We start from the raw sequence: 27,839 nt of genomic DNA on the forward strand, positions 1-27,839 counted from the left end.
CTATCACTTGGGGATATCTTTTTTAGAAATATTTGTTGAGATGATCCTGCGTGCCTTAGACCCTGAGCGCTGAGATTAGTGTGGGGTACAGTGTGATACTTCACTTCATGTATACACTGGGTGATGATGAAATTGGAGTAAACATTTTAACATCTTTATTAATAATTTTCTCTAATGAAAACATTTTTCTCACCTACGGAGACAATGAAACTGAAGAAGTTAATGAAAACACTTGGATTACTCAATGGTTAGGATTGAAGAAAAACAAATCTGAGACTCCCAACTCTTAATTCGCTACTATCAGCTATGAGTCTCTAGGAGACAACTCTGTCTCTTCCCATTTAGCCAGCCAGTATGGACACAGGCATTAACTGAAAGAAGACACAAGAGCAGCTTGCTGAGAGCTCTTCTCCCAGCTCATCACCTGTTCTGCGTTGCCACTGAAGACCCCATCGAGGATAAAATATGTCCAGAACAATGGCCATTCACACTCAATGTTTTCAAATAGCTTCAGCTCAGCTGGTTCATAGTAGAGACGATTGGGATCCTAGACAAAAATATAATAGACAAAGTCTGCCCTGGCACTCAGAGATTAGATGTACATTCTTAGTTTAAAGGTATTACAATAGGAGCTTTACTGCAGACCATTTGTTCCAAAGACAGCATCAGGAAGGCAGTAACCACATCCTCATACCCCCCTTCCTTAGCAGGTGCCCTATGAAGAAACTTCCAACAACTCATCTTAGGATAATAAGGTATCACAGAAGATATATGAAAACATGTTGCTACTTTTCTTGTTGCCATGATAAACCAATCTATGATTGGGAAGAAACACATCCTCAAACATCTAGATGAATCAATCTCTCACCAACACTGACTCAAACACTTAGTACTGAAAAACATCTCAGCAGCAACAGCAGCAACGTCCTTTCAAGCAAGGAGTATGGTATAGGTTCCTCCCCAAAGCACTACTCAGGACTCAATATGGCCCTTTTAGTGTGGAGACTGAAGCTTTGGCTTCGTCAGAAGGAGAGAAACCAAAAGAGACTGCTCCCTGTCTCTTGCCATAATGTTCTTATACTACACCTTGAGACTCTGTAAGCAAGAGGACTACCCATCATCAAGTGTGGACCTTTTCATTTTGTACTTAAAGAACTGTGAGCCCAAGCACACCCATTTTACAACTCACTCTGAGGTACTGTCACTGACAACAGAAAATGGACTGATGGAAAGATGCCTTTTTTGTATTGATCAAAAATATTGAAGAGGGTTGGAGATTATGCAAATATTGTTTGTGTTTAAAATTCTGTCCACACATTTTAGCATCCATCAGTAGTTCTTTCCTTAAACTAAACAAGTGAAAGAAAGGAAAAGAATGCCTTTCTTTTATTATATTTATTTTTGACACTTTACTGTTAATATATTTACCATCACAATGTCAGAACTTGGTAGCAAAGCCCAACAAGCATAGCAAACATCACTTATTATTCCTTTTAATGATTTGTAAAAATTCCATCAGTGAGTTAACTGTTATCTCTGAATAAGGCTACAAAGAGTAAGGATAATTCTGCCTTATTTCCTTGTCGTGAAAAGAAACATACCTCTTTTGGAGTTTTATATCCATCTCGTAGAAAACGACAGCAGCCATAACGACCCTGGGGACACAGAGAAAAAGGCCCTGATGCTTGTACATCTGTATGACTCAAATGCCTACATGTATCATTCTCTTACCAACACACAGTACTCAAAGACAGTGCAGCAGCAGCAGCAGCAGCAATGTCCTTTCAAGCAAGAAGTGTGTTATAGGTTCCTCTCCAAAGCAGCATTCCTAGAAGTATCTTCTCCACGGCTGTCCACCTTAGGCCATGCCTGCAGCATGCTAACCACTGCATTGGTGGTCCTGAGTACTAAAAGAAAGCAGGCTGAGCAAGCCATGAGGAGCAAGTCAGTAAGCAGCACCCCTCCGTGGCCTCTGCACCAGCTCTTGCCTCCAGGTTCCTGTCCTGTTTGAGTTCCCGTCCTGACTTCCTTCAGTGATGAACAGTGCTGTTTCTCCCCCAACTTGCTTTTGGCCATGGTGTTTCATCGCACCAATAGAAACCCTAACGAAGACAGATGGGATTTTTCCCCCCAACTTCTCCTTCTCCATGCTAGGATTTTGTCTGGTTTGAACATGTGCAGGCCTTGTGTATGCTGTCACAGTCTCTGTGAGTTCATGTGTGTATCAGTCCTATCTTGTCTGGATGGCAGTATTTTCTTTGACTCATTCACCATCTCTGGCTCCTAAACTTTCTGTATCTTCTTCCATATAGATCTCTGACCCTTGAAGAGAGGGCTTTGATGAAGACATCCAATTTAGGACGAGTGCCACAAAGGCTCTAACTTGCTGCACCTTGTCCAGTTGTGGGTCTCTGTTTTCTAGAGTGGATGCACCATTCCCAACAGTCAGGACTGCAGAAGCTTTTGAGAGTTTTATAGAAAAACTACTTATAAGAGTATAACTTTAGGAATAGAAAAGGTTCCTGGCATACGGTACACTCAAGGGCCCTGAAAGCCTTCATCTCCCTTTAAGCCGCAGCCCTAATGACAGGAAAGGCACATGTGGACATACCTGAAGCTTGGTGATGATCTCCTGTTTGGTGAGCTCCACCAAATGGCTATCCTCTACAGCAAAGGCTGGGAAAGAGATCACTGACAGCAGACTGGCATCAACCTCCTTGGATGTTGAAGCCCGGGGCAGTAGTGAATTCAGGATTGACTAAGAGAAACATATCAAAATAGGGTTTATTACTAAATAGTTTGGTTAAAAAGTGAAACTAAGAGCTTTTGTTCCAAATGAATTATGTGGAACAAAAGCTTTCAGAAGAATAATCTAAACTTTATTAAATAGTGAGGCCCTAAAAACAGTAGCTTGCTTGGTATAGCATCCATTTTCTTAATCCTGTCCTGAGTGCTTCGCCATCCTGATTGGAAAGAATCTTCTCCATAGATATGGGATACACACAGTCCTGTTGGTTCCCAGCATCTAGATGAGAAAAAGCTGAGGCTAGAAAGATGATCAGTGATTAAGAGCACTGGCTATTCTTCTGGAAAGCTGGGATATTTATGAGCATCCAGAACTCTAACACTCTTTTCTGGCTTCATGGGCACCAGGCATGAATATGATGCAGACTGACATATATTCTGGGAGAAAATCCATATACACAAAATAATAAAAAATTAAAATTAAAAATTAATTTAAAATTTAAAATAATAAGATAAAATATAGCAGTTGAGCAGGGTACAGAAGGAGAAACTATGCCCCTGAGATATTTTCAAATTAATTTTCAGCAAGCATGGAAAACAATGGGCTTCTTTATATTTTCAAACATGTCTATCATTGCACTTTGCTCATATTTACACCCCATTTTTCCCTGACCCTAAAGTAGTCCCACCAGTCTTCATCCTATGCACAGAAGGACTCTTTTCTCCTTACATGACATACTTTAGCCACAGAAAATAGTTTCAAAATTAGCAATTTAATTTATATTCACTAGGATATTATAGGATATAATCAGGACTAGAAGAAAAGGAGAAATTTCAAATACCAGGGAAAAAAACATTCAATATAGGCATCAATCATAAACAAAGCTATGGAAGAACTTTTACCACAATAACATCTTCAAATAGCTAATCCTAGAGACGACCCGACTAGAGACAAGAATGTTTCAGAACCACTATCCAGGACACTTAACACAGATCATATCTTGTTCTCTTTTTATGCTTACAAAAAGTGATTCTTGGAAAAAGAAACCACAGCCCATCGATATTACAGTAGTAAATAACTGGACCTATTATGGTGGGTTCCTTTTACAATGTTTACTGAGACAACAGGACCACTGAAGTTTCAGATGCCCAAGCCAGATCCCAGTGTCTTTCTTTTCCTGTTGCCTGTGGATCCAGATGTAGAACTCTCAGCTCCTTCTCCAGCACCATGTCTGCCTGCACACACCACCATGCTTCCCGCCATGATACTAACAGACTAAACCTCTGAGACTGTAAACCAGTCCCAATTAAATGTTTTTCTTTATAAGAGTTGCTGTTATAACGTTGACTAAGGCAGCTATATCAGCTTTATCTCCCTATAGAATGCTTGGCAAAGACCACATGTTTGGTTGTTCTCTTTAAGCTAAAACCCATGCTAAGTCTGACTCGGGGCAAGAATAAAATTTGCTATGATATGGTCCATTCTTTCTTTGTTTGTTGTTTGAGACAGGGTTTCTCTGTGTTATCTTGGCCATCCTGGACTCACTTTGTAGACCAGTCTGGCCTCGAACTCACAGCGATCCACCTGCCTCTGCCTCCTGAGTGCTGGGATTACAGGTGTGCGCCACTGTGCCTTGCTGCCTCATTATTTTTTTACCTGGCAGTGTTGTACTTCATCAGCCAGGACATGGATAACTGATTGTGGCCCACCTTTCACACCAAACAAGTCTAATTCATCCAGTGCTTCCAGGGCTGCCTGTAAGAAGCAATGGAAGAAAGGACAACTTCAGTGGCAGAACACATACTTAGCATATACAAGTCCCAGGGTTCAATCCCCAGAACTGAAAAAAAAAAAAAAGAAAGAAAAGAAAATCAAGAATGATACTTTTCTTCCTAGTATCATATTAATATTTAATGATGTTGCTTTTGAATATATTTAATGGAACAGAAAATAAAATATTTTGTCATTTATTCTTTATTCCTAAGAGCTTGTGATTTTTACTTTGTCTCCCATACTGTCCAGGGAAAATTAGAATTGAGTTTGTGTCATTATCCAGTCTAGCATCATACTTTAAAAGAGTAATTTGGACACGGCTTGTGAATTTATAGGAAACCATTCTTTCAGCAGGGAAGCTCCAACTATGCTACTAGCACATAAGAAATGCTAAAAATTGACATAGTCAGACACTGTCTAAATATGATAAAATAAAACAAAACAGAAAAAGAAAGATATGTGGCTGCAAGGTGATCCAGTAATTGTTAGGTGCTGCCTCACAGCTGAGCTTCTGGACTGAGTCAAATATCCTATAAAGATAATCTATTTGGCTTTGAAACAAATGTTATTAATTGGCAATGCAAAGGAGGAGTTCTCGTGTTTTGAAACTATGCAATGTGTTTTCATAGACTATAGTGATCCTATGGTGTAAGAGCTCCCCGAAGTCATGACTCATGTCTACCTGAATCTTTAAACCCCTTGATCATTCCTCCCACCCCCTTCCCTTTATCCTAGTCACCATCACCGGACTCTACTTCTAAGAAATTGATTTTTAAGGGTTTAAACATAAGTGAAATCATGCTTTTCCAAGTGTGGTGCCATGTGCCTCTCTGAGGCAGGAGGATTAGAAATTTGAAGCCACTCCGGGCTATATTGTGAGAGCCTATCTCAAGAGAATTTTTGGAAATTATTAATTTCTTGCTTTTCTACATGTGTTTTCTGATCACAAAAGTAAGACTTCAATGTTTTAAACAAAATTTATTTATTTTGTGTGCATTCGGTTGGGGAACATGCTCATGGAGGTCAGAAGAAGCCAACGAGAGTTAATTCTTTATTCTACCATGCAGGTTCTGTGAATTGAGCTTAGATCGTCAGGCTTGGTAACAAGCACCTTTACATGCTAAGCCAACTCATTAACCTGGTCATATTTTCTTTACTATTACTATGTGAGCATGTATGCATGCATATGATTTGTATGTGTGTGTTTGTCACAGTGCATGTGTGAAGGACAAAAGACAAATTGTAGAATGGATTTTCTTTACCTTGATATGGGTTCTGATGACCAAAATCAGGTGGCTAAGCTTGGATGGCAAGCATTTTTACCCATGGAGCAACCCCACTCTTAATATTATTGATGTTTTCTTTTACTTTTTTTTCACCTTTGGGTTTTTTTTTTTTTTTTTTTTTTTTTTTTTTTTGCTTTAAAATTTTAAAAACGTTTTTGAGTGTTTTGAGACATAGTGGCATGTGCTCAAGGCTAGCCTCAGACACACACAAAGCATAGAATGACTCTGATCTTCCTGCCTCTGTATTGTAAGTGGTGGGAACTCTGATCTCCCTGCCTCCGTATTCTGAGTAGTAGGATTATTACCATGAACCATTGCTCTTCGCTGTATCTTACTTTTTATAATTAATATAGAATATATGTTTTCCTTTTTATGAAAACTTTATCTTTGCATAATATTCTCTAATATACCTATAGTAAAATATATTTGGCTATTTACCAATTGCTGTAAACCTAGTAATTCCATAGACAGCATGAAGTGAATGATAGAGGTACAGCTACATCAGGGATAGAGCATGTAGGCACAAGACTCCAGCCATAAGACCAAACCAATCAACCAACATAACTACTCTGTATTTTTCAAAACTCTTAGTGTCATAAAAGTCAAGAACTATGAAGTATTGCTCTAGACTGGCTGAACTAAAAAAAGAAAAAAAGATGTTATGATAAATGTAACTTGCTACCCTGGTCTGGATACTGTATCACAAGGATTTTTATTTTATCATAAATGACATTATTGGGATAATTTTTAGAAATTGAATAGGTCCTGTGGTATATATAATTACTTAGTTCCTGATTTTGATGATTGTCCCATGGTTTCAAGAGAGTCTTGAGGAAATACATAATAAAGTATTGAGTAATATTAGTTCATCATTGTCGTAATGTGTATATTTTTAACTAGCTCAGAAAAAAATGTGTGTGTATGTGCACAAGTGTGTATGCATATGAATGTGTAACCAGAAGAGGAAAAGCTAAAGCAGATATTAATAAACCCTGCATGAATGATGTATGGAATTTTCCTAACATTCTTGAAAGTTTTCTTTAGTTTAAAATGATTTCAAAATAAAAAGGATAAGCAAGACAGAACTCAGCAGTAGAACACTGGCCTAGAACTTTCTATGATCTTATTTGGGGTTGGCTGCATGTATCATAGTCTTACAATGTTTGCTGTTAAATTATTTCTTTACATAACTGCATATGCTTTCCTTGTATTTCTAATACATTTTGTTCTTTATTAATTGAAACTACATTCCAGGCCATATTTTCTCATTATAGGGTGCGTCAAAACTCTATCATGACCCATTTGTTCTCTTTATTCCATGTAGTATTTTTGCTTTGAATTGTATTTAATTTCCTTTTGGTTTTTATACTTTACTTTTCCTAACTTTGTTTTAAACTTTCAGTATCTTTATGATATAAGAAGTATATAGTGTATTTACCTCTTTGTTTTTAAAAACCAATCTACATCTGTACTGTTTAGTAAGAGTGGATTAGCTATGCACACTTAGCATAATAATGTTTAAACTTACTCCTGCTGTCCTATTTGATACATTCTTACTGTATCTAGAGAAAATAAAAGCCAGTAGTAGAAAATAAAAGCCAAGTGTAAAGGTGATGATAATATGGGATAGAGAGAAGACTGAAGGAGATGGAAGATTCAGAGATGGGCGATCTGCTATCAAGCTTGGTAGATTGGACTATTGTGTGGAAAAGAGTTTTCCTTGGTTTATGCAATGACAAAGATGGTGAATATAGTTTAAAACTTGTCATTGTAGGATATATAAACAGACATATGCCACAAAAGCCATTTGATATCAAATTTGGAACTTACAAAAAAGTTTTTAGTATTATATATTCATAGTTTCATGAAGGAATCTAAGTTTTGTCTGTGGTTTAAAGAACAGTTTGATGAGTAAACATGTATATTAAGAGTTTATCAATGACAGAGGTAAACCAGACTCCATTGACCAGACTTAGTAAAAATAAGTAAGAAAATATACCTTGGCCATTCCAACTGAACTCGCATTCAATTCTGAGATCCCTTGGTTGGTCTTGTCTCCACGTTCCCATATCCCAAAGTCCTGGCATAAAATAATGAAGATATAACTAGAAAATAATAACCACTAACCATTCAGTAGATGTATAATCCTTCAATAAAAACGTCAATAGTAGCAAATTTTCTACATACACACTCACTGCCCCCCACACTGGCTATTAAGGAGCTGACAATGTATTAAATCAAATTGATGCCTCTAAAAAGTTGGGAGTCTCTTCAACACTTAATCAAGAAGTATAAGAAATAGAACTCGCATCATCTAGAAATACTTCTCAAGTTTTCCCCAAAGGAGACTCCCATAAAGTCTAGCACATGGAAGCTAAAGAAGAAGCTAGTATTTTATGTCAAATATACATTCTTATCTTACTCTCTTAGTTCTGAAAATGTACAATATACAAATTATCTTCCTTAATTCTTACATTTTACAGATGATGAAACTGAGTTACAAAAAGATAAGTAACTCACCCAAGGTCATATACCTGATAAATGACAGAATCAATAGTAAAGTCTAAGGAATTTCATTCCAAAGCCTACCCTTAGCCGTAACTATAAATATCCCTTTGGTAATATAAAAATATTTAAAATTACTTTTAATATTTTCTATTTTTGAAATAACTTCAGAATTAAACAGAAATTGCAAGAATAGTATAATGAGTCCTTTAATACCTTTCACATAGTTTCACCTAATATCAACATTGAATATAACCACACTAAAGTCATTAAAGCTAAGAATTCAATCAACTCAACTAACCAATTGAGTTAACTCTGGACTTCATATCTGTACCTCCTAAGAGTTGGGATTATAAGCACACAACTATGCCTGACTATGTCTTTTATACACTACAAGATCTATTTCATTCTTGCCATAACTCCTTAGTGACTTCTAATCAATAGTGGATCCTCAAATCTTGCCTTTTGTGACCTTGACCCTAACAACAACAACAAAAAAACCAATAAAAACCAAATAGTTTGGTTAGCACTGGCTTTTTTTCACTTTACCTCCCACACCTCTTGGCTTTTTCGAGATAGGGTTTCTTTGTGTAGCCCTGGCTGTCCTGGACTCACTTTGTAGACCAGGCTGGCCTCAAACTCAGAGATCCACCTGCCTCTGCCTCCAGAGTGCTGGGATTAAAGGCGTGTGCCACTGCTCCTGGCTTACTTTTTTCCTTTTAATTAATAAATACTTTGAGATCCTGAAGAGGCCTATAGAGGACCCCAGCAACATTCACCTTAGCTTGCTGATCCACCTGGGGTATAGCCAGCAGTGGTGAGCACATTGCCCCAGACCCCCATCACCTGCCATCTAGAGGACACCTGTGGGGGGACCCAACAACATTCAGTATAGAGCCCCCTTCTGTCTATTCCCTATCTGCCTGATCCACCTGGGACACAGCCAGCAGAGTTGAGCTGCACGTTTTTCCAGACCCCCATCAACTACCACCCCAAAGAGATCTGTTGGGGGCATCCACTGACAACATTCAGCGCAGAGCCCTTTCCACCTATTCCATACCTGCCTGATCCACCTGGGGTACAGCCAGCAGAGCCAGCAGAGAGGCCAGTGGGACTCCAGGAACATTCAGTTCCACCTGAGGTACAGTTACTAGAGGTGAACAGCAGGCTCTTCTCTGAACTCTATTGTAGGCCCAAGGCTCTGCCTGACTCTCTGAGGATTCCTGCATTGGGAACATTTGGCCAACATCAAGGACACAATCAAAAAGAACCAGGGCAATATGGCACTGCCCAGAGCCCATCTATCCTCCTATACTAAGCCCTGGATATATCAACACAGCTAAAGCACAGGAAGATGATCTTAAATCCAACCATATAAAGACGATAAAGGACTTTAAAGAGGCAATGAACAAATCTCTAAAAGAAATACAGGAAAATATAATCAAGCAGATAGAAACCGTTAATGAAGAAATGAATGAATCCCTTAAAGAAATATAGGAAAAATACAATCAAACAACAAATAAATCCCTTAAAGAAATACAAGAAAACACAAACAGATGAAGGAAATGAATAAAACTGTTCAAAAGCCGAAAATTAAAGTAGAAGCAATAAAGAAAACACAAACTGAGGGAATCCCGGAGATGGAAAACCTAGGGACAAGAACAGGAACAATAATCAAACTCTAAATCCACAGAACAAAAAAAGAATAGTAAAAGCTGCAAGTGAAAAGGACCAAGGGACTTATAAAGGCAGACCCAACAGAATTACACCCAACTTCTCATTAGAGAATGTAAAAGCTAGAAGGGACTGGAAAGATGTCTTGCAGTCTCTAAGAGACCACAGATGCCAACCTAGACTACTGTACCCAGCAAAAATCTCAATCACCATAGATGGAGAAAACAAGATATTCCAAGGCAAAACCAAATTTAAACAGTATCTATCCATAATTGCTGCCTACAGAAAATACTAGAAGGAAAACTCCAAACCAAGGAGGTTGACTACATCTAAGAAAACACAAGAAATAATTCCATAGTAGCAAAAACAAAAGAAAGGAAGCACATACAAATACTAACACCACCAAGATAAAAATAACAGGAATCAACAATGATTGGTCATTCATATCTCTCAATATCAATGGACCCAATTCCCTAATAGAAAAGACACAGGCTAACAGAATGGATGCAAAAGCAGGACCCATCATTCTTTTGTATACAAGAAACACACCTCGGGCTGGAGAGATGGCTCAGAGGTTAAGAGCACTGCATGCTCTTCCAAAGGTCTTGAGTTCAATTCCCAGCAATGACATGGTGGCTCACTGCCATCTATAATGAGATCTGGTGCCCTCTTCAGGTATACAGGTGTACATGCAGGCAGAACATTGTATACATAATAAATAAATCTTAAAAAAAAAAAAAAAAAAGAAACACATCTCAGCAATAAAGATAGGAATTACCTCAGAGTAAAGGGCTGGAAAAAAAAAGTATTCCAAGCAAACAGACCCAAGAAGCAAACTGGAATGGCCATTTTTTTTGAGACAAGGTTTCTCTGTGTAGCCTTGACTGTCCTGGACTCATTTTGTAGACCAGGCTGGCCTCGAACTCACAGTGATCCGCCTGCCTCTCTGCCTTTTGAGTGCTGGGATTAAAGGTGTGCACCACCATGCCCAGCCAGAGTGTTCATTCTAATGCTTAATAAAATACACTAGCAACCAAAATTAGTCAAAAGAGATGAGGAAGGGCATTTCATACTCATCAAAGGAAAAATTTACCAAGATGACATCTCAATTCTTAAATTTATGCTCCGAATGCAAAGGCACCCACCTTCACTTAAAGACACATCACTAAAGCTTAAATCATACATTAAACCATGCACATTAATAGTAGGAGATGTCAACACTTCTTTCTCATCAATGAACAGGTCATTGAGACAGAAGCTAAACATAGAAATAATGAAACTAATTTATGTGATAAATCAAATTGACCAAACAGTTATCTACAGAACACTTCGTCCAAACACAGCACCTCATGGAACCTTCTCAGCACCTCATGGAATCTTCTCCAAAATTGACCACACAGTTGGCCACAAAGCAAGCCTCAACAGATACAAAGACTGAAGTAACTCCTTTTATTTTATCATTACCACCACGGATTAAAGCTGAACCTCAACAATAGAAACAACAGAAAGCCTACAAACTCATGGAAACTGAACAATTTCATACTCAATGACTGCTGGGTCAGGGAGGAAATAAAGAAAGAAATTAAAGCTAAAGCAAAATAAGTGAACAACGACATTCTTCCAGTTCTGCAAGGCAGATTCGGGAATACTGCTGTGCACTGATGTGGCCGCCAGGGGCCTGGACATGGACTGGATTGTACAATACGACCCTGCTGACGACCCCAAGGAGTACATTCATCGTGTGGGTAGAACGGCCAGGGGCCTGAATGGCCGAGGGCACGCCCTGCTCATCCTGCGCCCTGAGGAGTTGGGTTTCCTATGTTACTTGAAGCAATCCAAGGTTCCACTGAATCAGTTTGACTTTTCCTGGTCTAAAGTTTCTGATATTCAGCCTCAGCTGGAAAAGCTGATCATAAAGAACCACTTCCTCCACAAGTCTACCAAGTCCTACATCCGAGCCTCTGACTTGCACTCTCTCAAGCAGATATTTAATGTGAACAACCTAAATTTGCCTCAGGTTGCTCTGTCTTTTGGTTTTAAGGTTCCTCCTTTCATTGATCTGAATGTGGGCAGCCATAATGGCAAGCTTAAAAAGAGAGGAGGTGGCGGTGGATTCGGCTACCAAAGAACAAAGAGAGTGGAGAAGCCCAAGATCTTTAAACACCTCAGCAAGAAGCCAGTAGCCCACAAGCAGTTCTCTCATTGAGGAGAATGGCCTTCCTTCTGGACTGACTTTGCCCTAGCTTCCCATCTCTCTTTTAAAAAGGAACTTTTGTTCAATTCCCAGCAAGCACATGGTGGCTCACAACCATCTATAATGAAATCTGGTGCCCTCTTCTGACCTGCAGGCAGAATACTATATACATAATGAATAAACATTTAAGGCCAGGCATGGTGGTGCACACCTTTAACCCCAGCACACGCCTTTAATCCCAGCAAGCGGGAGGCAAAGGCAAGCGGATCTATGAGTTCAAGGCCAGCCTGGTCTACACATTGAGTCTAGGACAACCAAGGCTACACAGAGAAATCCTGTCTCAAAAAACCAAAAAGAAAAAAAACTCCAACAACAAAACAAAACAAAAAACAAAATTCTATCACCTTTACGATTTTTTGCCTTTATTATGATATTTTAAATAAAACAAATTATCTCATTAAAAAAAAGAAATTAAAGACCTCCTAAAACTCAGTGAAAATGAAGGCACAACATACTCAAACATGGGACACAATGAAAGCAGTGCTAAGACGAAAGTTGAGAGCAGCAAGTGCCTTTCATAAAGAAATTGGAGAGATCTCATATAACAGTGAAGAGGAGGCACCTAGTCCTGCTGTGACTTGAAATGCCTGAGTGGGTTGATACTCCCTGGGGGCCTTCCTTCACTGAGAAGAAGAAAGGGAGATGGAGGGAGGAGGCATGAGGGTAGGACTGGGAGGAGGGGAGAGAGGGGGCTTGGATCAGGCTGATTAAATAAGAAAGAAAAAAGTAAAATAGTACATACTTTGAGAGACAGTTCAAGATTACATAAATATCATCAGGTGGGGGTTGCTCATGATTGCAACCCTGAGATTAGATCCTGTCTCAGAAAAACAAGATAAAGACCATGTAAATAGCCTGCTTCTCCTTAAACAAACACCCACTGATTTATGATTCCTAATTGCATATAGCAATAATTCTAGTGCTGTTTTGATGATAATTTTGATTTATTTTCCTTATTACATTTATGGTCAATAATTGTAATCTTTCTCCAAGGAAGGCAGTCCATTACTCCTTGCTTTTTTATTTTTTCAGTTGCTTATTTATTGGTGTGTGTGTGTGTGTGTGTGTGTGTGTGTGTGTGTGTGTGTTCACTCTATAGCACATGTGCAGCACTCAAAGGATATGTCTATGGTTTTGGTTTTCCCCTTCTACCAGGGATTGAATACAGGCTGTCAGGCTTGGTCTCTAATGTTAATATATCTTGATGGATATTTAGGCTTTTGTTGGTTTATTATGGAATTCTAGCACGATTTTGCTCTTTACATTGTTAATTGTTCCAGGTTTAACCCCTGGTTATATTTTCAGGTAGGCTCCTGTGCCTTTTTATTTATGATATTTTTCTCATGCACTTTGGCATTCCCTGTTCCTCACTAAATAGTTCTGCAGTGTTTGGTACTGCAAGATGCTTCAGTCTCATCATGGAAAATGTATTCAGCCAAGTGTAATGCTGCACACCTTTAATTACAGCACTCAAGGGGCAGAGGCAAGCGGACCTCTGAGCTTGAGGCCAGTCTGGTCTACAGAGGGAGTTCCAGTACAGCCAGAACTACACAGAGAAATATTGTATCAAAAAAGAAAATGTGCCAAGTTTAGAGAAGATACATTGCCATGCATCTTAGAATGCCAAACAGACAACGAGAGAAGAAGAGGAGGAGGAAGAGGAAGAAAAAGAAAGAAGAAAGAAAGAAAGAAAGAAAGAAAGAAAGAAAGAAAGAAAGAAAACTTTCCATATTATATTATAGTTAAAATATAAGGTATATAGAACAAAGAAGGAATAATGAAAGCTATGAGTGATGCATCAAGTCACATATAAAGACACAATAAAATAACAGATTTCACAATCTGGATTACTATATCCAGCACAAAGTTAACCTTACAGGAAAAAGAAAAGATTTCCATGATAAAGACAAAGTAATTCATAACTAGGAAAACAACATTACAGAAATTTAAAGGAAAAATAGTTTTAAGGAATCCCATATACTGAAGAAAAAGGTAAACACAGCCATGATATCACAGGAAAGGCTATCTGCCAGAACAGTAAATAAGCAAATGATTAGGAAATACAAAAAATGATAGGAAGTAATATACACCTTTCAATAACTCTTAATGCTAGTATCTCAATGGTTTAGGACTATATGAATGTTTGCATTAAATAATCAGAGATCCCAGGTAAATAAGTTAATGATAGAATCTCAAAGTCTTAATCAAGAAAACCAAACCAAACAAAATTCAACAGATGTGAAGAAATAGTAAAGATCAGGGAAGAAAACAATAAAAATCAGAGAAGAAATTAAAAAATATAGAAACCAAAAGAACATTACAAACATTCAATGGAACAGTGAATTATATTTAAAAAGATAAACAATACTGCTAACTCTCAGGTAACTAAGTAAACGAAAAAGATAAAAGACCCAAATTAATAAAATTAGAAGTGAAAGGGGAAATTTGTTTTGTGGTACCCTGGGGAGACATGAACAAACTTCTAATGATCTCAGATGAGGATCTGACAACAGACCAAAATAAAGATAGCACCAAAATCCAACTTGGTGAACCAATGAGCTTTATTAGGGTTACTAACAGGAATAGGGTGAGTGGTAACTTTTAAGAAAAGAAATGACTTAAAGACAGCTGCATCACCAAAGTCTCCTCCCCCAGCATGGGCAACTGTTCAAATAAAAAATTTAAAAACACAGAGTGCACTGCATGGCCTATACAGATAACTCAACAGATTGGAGAGTGTTCACAGATATCCTGTATAGTAGATATTTACATTGCAATTTATATCAGTAGCAAAATTACAGTTATGAAGTAGCAATGAAGTAATTTATGGTTGGGGGGTCACCATAACATAAAGCATGGTAATAAAGGGTCATAGCATTAGGAAGGCTGAGAACCACCAACTTTAAAACATCCTGTGTCTTAATGAGCTTCTCCGATGAAAAGAGGAACTGACACTAACACATCTTAAACTATTCCAAGAACTACACTACCAAACCAACCTGCAATCATCCCGACAGCAAGCCTCAGCAGAGAACTGTCGAGATTGGGTTGGCCTATGGCCACATCTGTGAGGGATTTTCTTACTTGGATTAACTGAGGTCGGATAACCCTCCCTGAACGTGGGCAGTGCCATTTCTTGAGCTGGACCTTAGAATGAATAAAAAGGAGCACTGGTAGGGAAAGGGGATATAAACATGCATGAGTGTGTGAATTCATTTCTCTCTGCTCTTGGCTGTGGACACAATTTGATTAGCTGCTTCAAGTTCCTGCCACCCTTGCCTTCCCCACAGTGATAGACCCTAACTTGGAACTGTGAGACAAACAAACAATTTCTCCCTTCAGTTGATTTCGTTAGGGCATTTTACCATAGCAACAAGAAACAAAACTAGTACACAGAGTAATTATCTTGATAAAAATGCATAGTAATGTATTTTTCTGAAAATATCTCTGGATCTCAAAGAGACCAAACTACTGCTGTACCCAGCAGCCAAGTTAATAGTATGCCTTGACACTAATTAAGACTATGTACTTACTCTGCTATCCTACTGTGTACTTGGCCTGTCTAAATTTAAGCTGCCTTTAAGAGAACAATGCAGCTGGGTAGAGGTGGCATACACCTTTAGTCCTGGTACTTAGGAAGCAGAAGCAGGAGGATATCTGAATTCAAGGGCAACCTGGTCTGTCCTAGTGAGTTCCAAGACAGCCAGGGCTACACACAGAAACCCAGAAAACCCTGAAGAACCAGCCTGCCTCTATCTGAAGACTTAAATGCTATCTTATAGTAAAGACAAACTAGGTTCATTCCTGTTTATGATTAAGCCAGTTTCTCAAGAATTGGGCTATGCCCACCTGTACCCTTAACTACCAATGGTTCTGTCTTCATTTCACAAAGTTGTTTATAACCATCTTGCAAACCTACCTTTGTTTTAAAAGGTTATATGACTGACTACCTATGACTACCTTGTTCTGCCCACCTGACAACCATGTCTTTGTTTCAGAAGGGAGTAACTTGTTATGCTTATGTTTTCCTCCAGTAACGGTAACTCCATCTATTTTGCCTGCCAAACCCCCCATTTCCAACCCCCAACCCATGAGCTTTTCTTCCTCTCACATCTAAGACTGAACTCTCAAATCCAGCCTTAGGGGTAGGTAGCCTGTGTACACAAATAAAAAAAATCTTCCTTTAATTAACTTAGTCATGATGATTTGAATAGGTAGTGTTTTTCCTCCCATCTTTGAGATTAACAAAAAAAGGGGGAAGAGAGGGAAAGAGGGAGGGAGAGAGGGGGAGAGAGAGGGAAAGCGACACAGAGAGAAAGACAGAGACAGAGACAGAGACAGAGACAGAGAGAATAAAATGTAACCAACCTGACTATGCCTTGGATTTCCCATGCAGTTAGCTTTTACAACCTAAACTAAATGCATAGTTTTAATCTTAAATTATATACTCTCCCATGCCCCTGACCTAGAATAATACGTGTGTATGTTGTGGTAATTGTTAGGCTGGAAAATTTGGGACACAGGCAAGATGGCCTGGGCCAAGAGGTCCGCAGCTTTCTCTTCTGACCAGGAGCCCACACTATCAAATGCCTGTGCAGAACACTGGACGAAGCCAGCTCCTACTTTCAGATTCCAAAGTAACCACCAGACCTAAGACCCAAATTCACCAAATAAGGCTATAAGACTAGTACCTCACCATCACATCACCACCCCTACCGTTTAAGATGCCCCTTAGCCAGGCATGGTGGCACACGCCTTTAATCCCAGCACTTGGGAGGCAGAGGCAGGTGGATCTCTGTGAGTTACAGTCAGGGCTGTTACACAGAGAAACCCTGTCTCAAAAAACCTATTAAAAAAAGGTTTCCCATACCCCAGAGCAGCCTTGCAACTTCACTGACCCCCTCCTGTGAGGTTGGTGAACCCACCTGAGAGCTGCCCCAATAAGCCTGCCCTTTTGCTATAAATTTTAGCTCAATTTTATTTATTATGATGGTGGAGAAGCCATTCAATAATCATTTGCTGAAAACAGTCAAAGGGTTGAAAGCAAACTTAAATAACAGCACCACCAAACATATAAATGCTGGAAGCAACATGTGGATAGAGGTTAATAGTATCTATTTGCAGTTTTCTTTGTTATTCTGGGTCAGTCAAGGTCAATACATAACTTCTTTCCTTGTAAAACTCTGCTAAAGATCTCTGTAAAAAAAATGTATCCCTTATAAATACAGAAAAAAGTCCTTACTTACGAACAGGCGCAGCAGACACAGGTGCATGAAAAACATCATAGACAGACAGACAGAAAGACACACACACATACACACACACTCCAAGAAATAGGAACAAACACAACACAGCTCATAGTCAACAGAGACAGAGTGATTGGATACACCCAATAAACAGGCCAGTAACCACAAACTACAAACTAGGAATAGAAGTGGAAAATTTAAATTCGGCCTCACTCTGGGTTAAGCTAATTCAAGAAGAGTTTTTGTTTTGTTTTGTTTTGTTTTATTCTTTAAAGCAGGATCTATGCACCTTGCTAGCCTCTCTGCAGTTTATATAAGGCATTAATTAGCACATTTTGGTATCTTCTCTGACATTATCTTAATGTGTCTATCAACAGAGACAGAGATCTAAAAATACTTAATAAGGTACTTGTAAACTAAATTCAACAATATATTTAAAAAGATCATTAACAATGACTAAACTGTTTCATTCCAAGGACGCATGTATGGTTCACTACATGTAAATTATTAAATTTAGTATGTTACATAAATAGACTCAAAGATAGAATCATGTCATGATCTCAGTAGATATACAAAGAGATTTTGACAAAGTTCAGCAAGTGATAAAAGCCCTGAATAAGACAGGACAAGAAGAAACATGCCTTAACATAATAAAATATGTCAAACCCATAGCTAACATTACACTCAGTAGGGAAATATTTAAAGTATTTCCACTAAAAGAAGAAACGACACAAGGAGTTGAGTGTGGTGGCACAAGCCTTTAATCCCAGCACTCGGGAGGCAGAGGCAGTGGGATCTCCGTGAGTTCGAGGCCAGCCTGGTCTACAAAGTGAGTTCAGGACAGCCAAGGCTACACAGGGAGATCCTGTGTTGAAAAAAGAAGAATCAGAATCAGAAGAGGAGGAGGAGGAAAAGGAGGAGGAAGAAGAAGAAGAGGAAGAGGAGAAGGAAGAGGAGTAGAAAAGACACATGGTGAGCCATTTTCCACTCTTATTTAAATATAGTGCCTGAAGTCTTAGTTGAAACCTTAGAAAAGAGAAAAAAGTAAAAGAGATACAAACAAAAAGGACAAGGTCAAATTGTCCCTATTTGCAGACAGTATGATTCTATATGTAAGTGGCCCTAAAGTCTCCACCAGAAAACTTAAGAGCTGATAAAAATTTTCAGCAAAGTTACAGCATACAAATTCAACATATGAGAAGTGAGTAATTTTCCTATCAGTAACACACACAACAATCCCATTCAGATTACCTTCAAAAAACAAAACAAAAAAGACATAGGGACCAACCTAACTAAGGAAATGAAAGACCTTTATAATAAAAATTTAAACAATGAAGAAATGGAAGAAGACACTAGAATATGGACAGAAGTCCCATGCTTATTGATTGGCAGTATTGATATCATGAAATTGGCTAATTACAGATTTAAAGTGGTATGCATCAAATCTCCAGTGATATTCTTCACATAACTAAAAAAGTCCTAACATTTACATGGACATACAAAAGACCCTGAACGTTGAAAACACTCCTGGGCAGAAACAACAAGGGTGGAAATGTCACAATACCTAATTTTAAGACTTCAAATTATAATATAAAACTGCAGTTTTAAAAACCAGTTGATACTGTCATAAAAACAGACACACAGACCAACGGAATAGAAAAACAGATCCAGAAATAATCTCACACAGCTACAGTCACATGGTTTTTGCAAAGATGACAAAAACATATACTAGAGAAAAGAGAGCCTGGATGCAGGAAAATCTAGGTGTCCACATGTCAAAGAATGGAACTAGATCACTTCTCTATCCCGCACAAAATTAACTCAAAATAGACCGAAAACCTCAATGTAAGACCTGAAACTCACTTATAGGAAGACATAGGGAAAAACTTCAAGATAAAGGCATTGGCAAAAACATTCTGAAAAAAATTTTTTTTTCTGAAAATGTTTTTAACAGCTTAGGAAACAATCCCAAGAATTGACAAGTGGAATTCTACAATGTTAAAAGGCTTCTGTACAGGAAAGGACTAACAACAGTGAGGAGACATTCTGTCCTTGGGGTGATCTTTTTGTACACGGTGTAAAGGTTGTCATTATATTATTCAAATGTTGATTACAGGCTGACTTTGATATTGTCATTTTTATGAAGCATCTCTTGTCTTAGTATTTTGTAAACACTGCTCTCCATCACCTTCTGATTGCTTAAATAAAAAAGCTGAACGACCAATAGCTGAGGTAAGAGAAGGAGGGAGGACTTCCACGGGACTCTGCGAAGGAAGCTCAGGGGCATGAGTCATCAGCAGAGTATGGAGGAAGAAGCATGAGTCAGGACTAGAGACTAAGGAGGACAGGTAACAGGTCACATGGTGGGACATAGACCAGGCCAGTATAGTCAGGTTACAATAGCTGAGAATCTTCCCAGCTATGGTGCCATAAGCTTATAATAAATATAAAAAGTCTCTGTCCGTGTCATTATTTAGGAACAGGCAGTCTCAAAGAAACTCCTGTTTGACTCTATAGAATGGGAGAATATTTTTAGCTAAATATCTGACAGATAACTATTATTTAGAATATGTATAGAAATAAAAAATTAAGCACCCCGAATCAAACAATTCAATGAATAAATCGAGTAATAGAATGAACAAACAGCTCTCAAAAGATGAAGTACAAATGACTAATAGATAAATGAAGAAATGTTCAACATCCTTAGGCATTAAGGAAATATAAATGAAAACTATACTGTACTCAAATGTGGTGTTCTATTCCTGTAATGCCTGCACTTGGAAAGTTGAGGCGAAAAGATCATTATTACATTTGAAACTAGCCTATGTCACAGTGCAAGTTTCAGACCAGCCTCAATTAAAAATGCAACAATAAAAACTACATTAAGAGCCAGGCTGTGGTGGCACACGCCTTTAATCCCAGCACTGGGGAGACAGAGACAGGCAGATCTCTGTGAGTTCAAGGCCAGCCTGGTCTACAGAGTGAGTTCCAGGACAGCCAAGGCTACACAGAGAAACTTTGCCTCAAAAAAAAAACCAAAACAACAACAAAAAACAAACAACAACAACAACAAACCCAACCAAAAGTACACTGAAATTTTATCATAGAAATAAGTAACAACAAATATAGGGAAATGTTACACACTGCTAGTGGGCATGGAAATTAGTTCAGCAATATGAAAACCAGTAAAGAAGTTCCTTTAAAAATTAAAAATAGATCTGCCATACGATCCAGTTATACTATTTCTAGAAATACGCCCAATGGATTCTAAATGAGTAAACTACAGAGACCTACACACCCACATTTACTATAGAACTATTTATAATAGCCAAATTAAAAAGCACACTGTATGTTCATCACAAAAGAAATGGGTAAGGATACAATACACATATGCATGGAGAAGTGAACATTATCAGAAATGATAAATTCATTTTAAAAGTAATATCTTTTAAAATTATACAACAGTTAAAAAATGAAAAAGAGGCTGGGCGTGGTGGCACGCACCTGTAATCTCAGCACTCGGGAGACAGAGGCAGGTGAATCACTGTGAGTTCGAGGCCAGCCTGGTCTATAAAAGTGAGTCCAGGACAGCCAAGACCACACAGAAAAACCCTGTCTCAAAAAACAAAACAAAACAAAACAAAAAAACATAAAAAAAAAAGGAAAGAAAAAGAAAAAGAATGTTGACTGAGGATACAGTTCAGTGCTAGAGTGCTTGCCTGCCATGTGTCCTGTGTTGAAGACAAGGGGGTTAGTCAGTAACAAATGGAAACACAGTAAAAGCACAATCAAAGAAGACTGGAGCATTTTTTGTTCAGTTTTAGAGCAACTTCATTTATCCATTGCACAATATTAATAAACTTTGTATCTTTATTGATGTAAATGGTAGACATAAAACGAACTATATCTCATTTACACAGTATGATTCTTAATTTACAATGTTTATTACATTTGTGTGTGTGCATACAGCACATAACTATGGAATACTTAGAGGACAATATGAAGGAACTGATCCTCTCCTTCTACTATGTAGGTCCCAAAGATTGACCTCGGGACATCAGTCTTGGCAGAGAGCACCTTTAACCACTGAGCCATCTAGCTGGTGCTACTGTGATTAATTAATTATATTTATACATGTGAAACTATCATGTTTTCAAAAACTCTCAAAGCTCCTCATGGCTTCCAAAAGTCACCTCTTCCTCTGCTCCTATTAAGAAGCAACTGCAAGTCCACTTACTGCCTTACATATGTCTAGGATTTTGTTAGTGTAATCATACGATATGTGTACACAAGCATGCACCCACCCACACACACACACATACATACATATTTTGAGAAAGGTTCTCACTATGTACTCCTGGCTGGCTTGAACTTTGCTGTATGGACCAGGATGGCCTCAAACTCATGAAGACCCACCTGCATCTGCCTCCTAAGTACTGAGATTAAAGACTTACATTCCCCATGCCCAGGCTTGTGTATCTCTTCTCTGAGACTTCTACTAACCAGAATGCTTTTTAGATTTATTCATGTTTTTGCATGGGTCAATAGTTCATTCTTTTTTATTGTTGAACATTAATTAATAATAGTTTGTTTATCCATTTACCTGTTCATTGGCGTTTGGATTATTTGAGTTTGGGAGATTATGAAGAAAGTCTCAGGTAACAGCAACAAAATACTTCATATTAAATTAAAGGAAAAAAAGCCACATCTCTGTAGTGTCTGATATAACATTTTATATAGAGAAAATATTATAGATTATTATTTAATATGAACCTACTTCATATGGTAGTTTACAAAGGAAAAACCTTTTTGTATAGTAGATTCTAAATCAATATACCAACAATAAACACATGAATAAATTTTTTTATGTGCAGCCAAATGGCCCATAACATCACTCAGTTATGATGATCTTTTTAAATATTTCAATTAAAATAAGACCATAAGGGGCTAGAGATATTGCTCAGTTTGTTGAGTGCTTGCCTAGGACTCAAATCCAAGCACAACACGAAACTGGTCATGGTAGCTTATGACTAGTTCCAACACACTCAGGAAGTAGAGGCAGAAGAATCAGAAGTTTAAGATCATCCTCATGTGGTAGTGAGTTCAAGACCAGCCTGGGCTAGAGATGCCCTATTAAAATATATTAAATGAAAATAGTAATATAATAAAATGACTATAATTTAGTCTCAAATTGCCAAGTTCACCCCATGAAGTATGGAACTTGAAAGAAATGAAAGCATAGCATTTGGACCTTCTTTATCTCTGTAACACACTGATGACAGGACAAGTAGCGGAATGGAGATGTTGGTAAGGAAGCTGGAAATGGTTTAGCCCATCATAAGGTTCAGCATTATGAGAAGAAGAAATTGTTTGGTATTTTAGAAACAATTCTATTTAAGTTCATTCTGAAATAAGTACTTACAGCAGTTTTATATGCAGCTTCAATGTAAAACACAAGATTCTGTATAAAATTGACTTCATCTAGGCTGTGGATGATATGGAGCCCTGAGGGGAAAAGGTAGAGCCAGTCAGTTATCAGAAATGGAGGCGACTCAATGCACTCAGCTCAAATCAACTTCACTCCAATTGACTTTACTTACCTGGCCAGCATGACTGGCCTCTGTTGTTCTTTCCTATACAGTTAGCAACATTTTCACTGAGATAGTTTATCATATAACTCATTGATCCCAAGGATATAATATACTGGTTTTCACTGTATGTACAAAATATATATATTATTTATATATATATATATATAAATATATATATATATATATATATAATCAAAATCAATTGTGGAACATGTTCATCACCATGAAAAGAAATTCTTTACTCATTGGACATTCATATAAATGGAAGTTTATCACATGCAGCGTTTATGTCAGTGTTCGTTCATTGAACACAGTATTTTGAAAATCCCCTTTGTGTTGTGGGATGCATCAGTACTTCCTTTATTGGCAATCATCAGGTGATAGACATTGGGTTTTTCCTACTTTTTAGTTATCATAAATAATGCTGCTATAAATATTCATGTACTCCTTTGTGTGTAGGGACATGTTTCGATTCTTCTTGACTATCTACATACTTAAGAGAAAAACTGCTGGATCATAAGGTAGTTCTATATTTAAGCTTCTGAGGCATTGCTAGATTGCTCTCCAAGTGGTTGTATCATTTTATATTAATTTTTTCAGTTATATTCCTGTGTGTGTGTGTGCGTGTGCATGCGCCATTGTACAGAAGGAAGTCAAAGAACAACTTGAGGGTAGTTGGTTCTTTTCTTCCACAATATGGGTCCAGGGATTGCATCCAGGTTGTCAGGCTTAATAACAGGCACTTTTACCTGTGGAGACATCTCCCTTGCCCTCATTTTACATTTCCAGAGCAGTGGACAAGGGTTCCAATTTCTCCATATCTTTAGCAACAGTTTCTATCTGTCTTCTTTATTACTGCTATTCTGGTGCGGCTAAAGTGGGTCTCAGTGATTCAGATTAACATTCCTCTAGTGATTGGTGATGCACAGCATCTTTTCATGTACTTACTGGCTATTGGACCATTTTTTTTCTTTTTAATTGAGCCTATTTTTGTGTGTATGGGTGTTTTTGCCTGCATATATGTTTATGTACTACATGCATGCTGTGCCTGTGGAGTCCAGAAGGTGCCAGACTGCCTCAAACTAGGGTTACAGATTGTTGCTAGCTACCATGTAGATGCTATGAATTGAATCCAAGTCCTTTGCAAGAGCAGCCAGTGGTATTAAACACTGAGCCACCTCTCCAGCCCACTCTGAACATTTTAAAGGAAGACATTACTTTTTTCCTTTCTTTTTCTCTTTTGTTTTGAGACAGGTCTTTCTATGGTTTAAACTTGAGATCTCTATGCCTTTGGCTTTCAACTATTAGGTCTATAAGCATATGCCCTCCCACAATATGACTTAATTATGCTGTTTATCTTCTAAATAATGAGTTGTGAGCGAGAGTTCTTTCAACTAGATACAAACAGCTTATATATGATTTGCTAATATTTTCTTCTATATAGGCTGATTTTACACATGCACACACAACACAAATACACACATACTGAGAGGGGTGTGTTTTTTTTAATGGGATGTCACAGTTTAGCATCAAATTTGCTATTTAGTTGAAAATGGCCTTCAACTCTGGATCTTCCTAATGCCACCTCCCAAGTGCTATGCCCCCAAGTGGACAGCATACTATAATAGATCGTCTTTTATGTTCTTGACTTGGTCCTTGATGTTAATTTTGGTACATTCCAATTACACTTTTTTCTTTAGCTATTTATACTTTTGGTATCATATCCAAAAGAGACAACACACTTAAAGGTTTTATTCCATTTTATATAAAGGGAACTGCTCCTTCTTTCCTTATGTTCACTGTAAATAATTTTTAGGTTCTCCAAACCTTACCAAGATTTTTTAACACAAAATCCTTTCAAGTTAAGACTAAATAAAATATTAGTAATATGCTCCTAATTTAATCACATATCAAATTATGCACCTGAAACTAAATAAATATAAACAACCAGGACTCAAAAAACAAACAAACAAACAAACAAAAAAACAAAAACAAAAGAACTTTCCCTCTGTTTTCTTTTGTTGTTGTTATTTGCTTGGTTTGGTTTGGTTTTGGTTTTTGAGAAGAGTACTCTATATCCTAAGATGGCCATGCTCTCACTATGTACCCAATCCTGGCTTTGAACTCCTAACCCTCTTGTCTCCACCTCTCATGTTTTGGGATTACAGGTGTGCACCTGTCTCTCTCTCATGTACCCCTCTCTCAACCTTTCCTCTCTTTCCCTCTCCCCCCTTTCTTTCTCAGACATGGCCTTGCTATGTATCCCAGGTAGCCTCTAATTCGTAATCCCCCTGCCTCTGCCTCCTGTGTGCCGAGATACAGGTGTACACCACTATATATTTCTGTTTTCTTGTTGCTTTTCATCTACATTTTTAGGTGGAAACCTGGGTAATGTTACACAGTAGGTTGTGAGAATGCTAGAGCCTGATGTCCTCTTCGCTGGGGACTGTTTCTTTGGAGATTTGACTGAAGTACTTCAGTATAACCTATTTCCCCACAGCATGCAGCCTCAGACGGACATGCATTGTCACTCTAAGAAGAAGATAATGATGCTGTTGTTGGGGGAGAGGAGCTCATTAACTACCTCTATCCAACATCTGGTAGATATCTGCCTCTGTCAGAATCAAGCTAAGCTCCCACCACTGATTTCAGCTGATTGCTCTATTGTGTTATAGAACCCCAAACATAAAGTGCTCCATCATTTCAAACAGTTAACTTGGGCCCTTTCGGCTACAATCTCTAAGTCAAGTCTTTGATATTGGTTCTAACACCTAGAAGAACTCCTCAGTTTGGATCTGTTGAAATGTCTAGCTAATCTTCCTATTAGTTTCTTCCTGTTACAAAACAATTAACTTCATCTTAATTTTTTAGTGTTTTAAAAAATAATTACTTTGATTTGTGTGGGTGTTTTGCCTGCATGTGTGGGTGATCTACCTGCACGTATGGCTGTGCAGCATGTACATGCAGTACATGATGAGGCCAGAAGGAGGCACTGAAGCCCCTGGAATTAAGAGTTACAGATGATTGTGAGACACCATGTAGATGCTGCGAATCCAGCCCAGATCCTCTGGAAGAGCAGCCTCTGCTCCTAATTGCTGAGCTACCTGTTCAGCCCTTTATGTGAATTACTGAGAACCAAAATCTGCATTGAACTTTCTCTGAAAAGTTAATTTTCTTAAGAAGAGCTAAGGAGCTTTGCTTCTACAGTTTGTTTCTACCATCCATTAAATTTTCTGCAGCAGTGCTCCAGCACTGGCAGTGAGCACAGTGACCCATTTCTTCCGGAATGGCACTCCTGTTTTACACAGTAAGTTCAGGACAGGAGTCGTAGCTTTTGACCATCACAGATTGCATATTCCAACCTAGAATGTTTGACCCAATCAAGGGGTAGATGATGTAATTAGTAGGCTCGCTCAGCTCTGCCTGAGGTGGATTGTCCTTCACAAGTGTCTGGCAGTATGGAAGATCCCAAAGCTGAACTTGCCTGGACTAGGGCTTCTGCAATACAGAGCTCGGGAGAATGATAAATGATGGCAGCATATTTTCTGAGGGAGATTCAGGAGCCTTAAAAGTAGAGCAGCAGTTCTCAACCTGTAGCTCACGACCTCCAAAGACCATCCCAAAAAAAAAAAAAAAACCCCTCCACTAATATTTATATTATGATTCATAACAGCAGCAAAATTCCAGTTATGAAGTAGCAATCAAAGATATTTTATGGTTGGGGGTCACCACAACATGAGGAACTGAAGTAAAGGGTCACAGCACTAGGAAGGTTGAGAACCACTGAACTAGAGCTTAGGAGAGAGGAAGCCTGTGTTCTGGCTATATCAACCTCAAATAGTACTACTATTGTCCTGAGTTGGGACAGAAGAGGGCTTAACCTAAGACCAGATACCACAGTCCCTTACTGATCTCAATAATTTGATTTTGGGCTGGAGAGATGGCTCAGTGGTTTAGAGCACCGCCTGCTCTTCCAGAGGTCCTGAGTTCAATTCCCAGCAACCACATGGTGGCTCACAACCATCTATAATGTGGTCTGATGCCCTCTTCTGCAGATAAAGTGCTCATATACAATAAATAATAAATAAATTAAAAAAAAATAATTTGATTTTGTTGGAGTGCTTTTCTACTCACTATATATCCTTTTGAACATATTCGAAAGGCTTCAAAGAGCTGGTTTGTTCTTAAATTTCAGCATTTTTGGCTGTTTTTCTGGAGTCAATGCAGCTCTTCATGCTATATACATTCTGTAAGTTACAATCAGTTTCTGTTTAAATCTATCTTTACTAAGTATTCAAAAACATTCAAGGTATTGCTAATTCTCTATGAAGATGATTCATATCCTTTTCACCAGTTACTAAGTTCTTCTTCAATCTCAGTACAAGTCTGTTATAAAACTTTGCATTATTTCTTGCTAAAGAACCTCACTAACCTCTTTACTAGTTGGCCATCTTAATTTTGTTCCTATCTAATCTATCTCATCCAATCGCTCTTTCTGCTACTAGAATGAACGCTCTTAAAGTCCCTTGATCACTTACATCAAATGGCTCTCTACTGATTGCACACTACAATTCCAAATTATTTAGCATGTTACACAAGTCCTCAAATAGCTAGCCCTAACGTTCTAGCTAAAGCTCTAGCCTTGCCTTGATGACCAGTGCCTTCCAAACTTCTATACTATATACTTATTGTTCCCTTCCCTTTCTGAACTGTAAAGTTTGACTTATTCATACTCATTTCTCAGAGACTTAATTAAATAACACC

At 38.2% G+C, this 27,839-nt stretch overlaps 1 protein-coding gene across 7 annotated transcripts in view; it reads right to left on the minus strand.

Annotated features, from left to right (window-relative positions):
- Window positions 1-27,839, minus strand: part of Phka1 (phosphorylase kinase regulatory subunit alpha 1) — a 118,473-nt gene that overhangs the window by 81,407 nt on the left and 9,227 nt on the right. For all 7 annotated transcript variants that reach the window (XM_051142268.1, XM_051142267.1, XM_051142266.1 and 4 more), the window contains exons 5-10: window positions 22,907-22,989; window positions 7,805-7,885; window positions 4,403-4,501; window positions 2,612-2,758; window positions 1,602-1,655; window positions 425-547 (exon numbers count right to left, since the gene is read on the minus strand). In XM_051142268.1, the coding sequence (XP_050998225.1) occupies window positions 425-547; window positions 1,602-1,655; window positions 2,612-2,758; window positions 4,403-4,501; window positions 7,805-7,885; window positions 22,907-22,989 (587 nt within the window). The remainder of the gene's footprint in view (window positions 1-424; window positions 548-1,601; window positions 1,656-2,611; window positions 2,759-4,402; window positions 4,502-7,804; window positions 7,886-22,906; window positions 22,990-27,839) is intronic.

The sequence above is a fragment of the Acomys russatus genome, chromosome X, assembly GCF_903995435.1.
Source record: "Acomys russatus chromosome X, mAcoRus1.1, whole genome shotgun sequence".
NCBI lineage: Eukaryota > Metazoa > Chordata > Mammalia > Rodentia > Muridae > Acomys > Acomys russatus.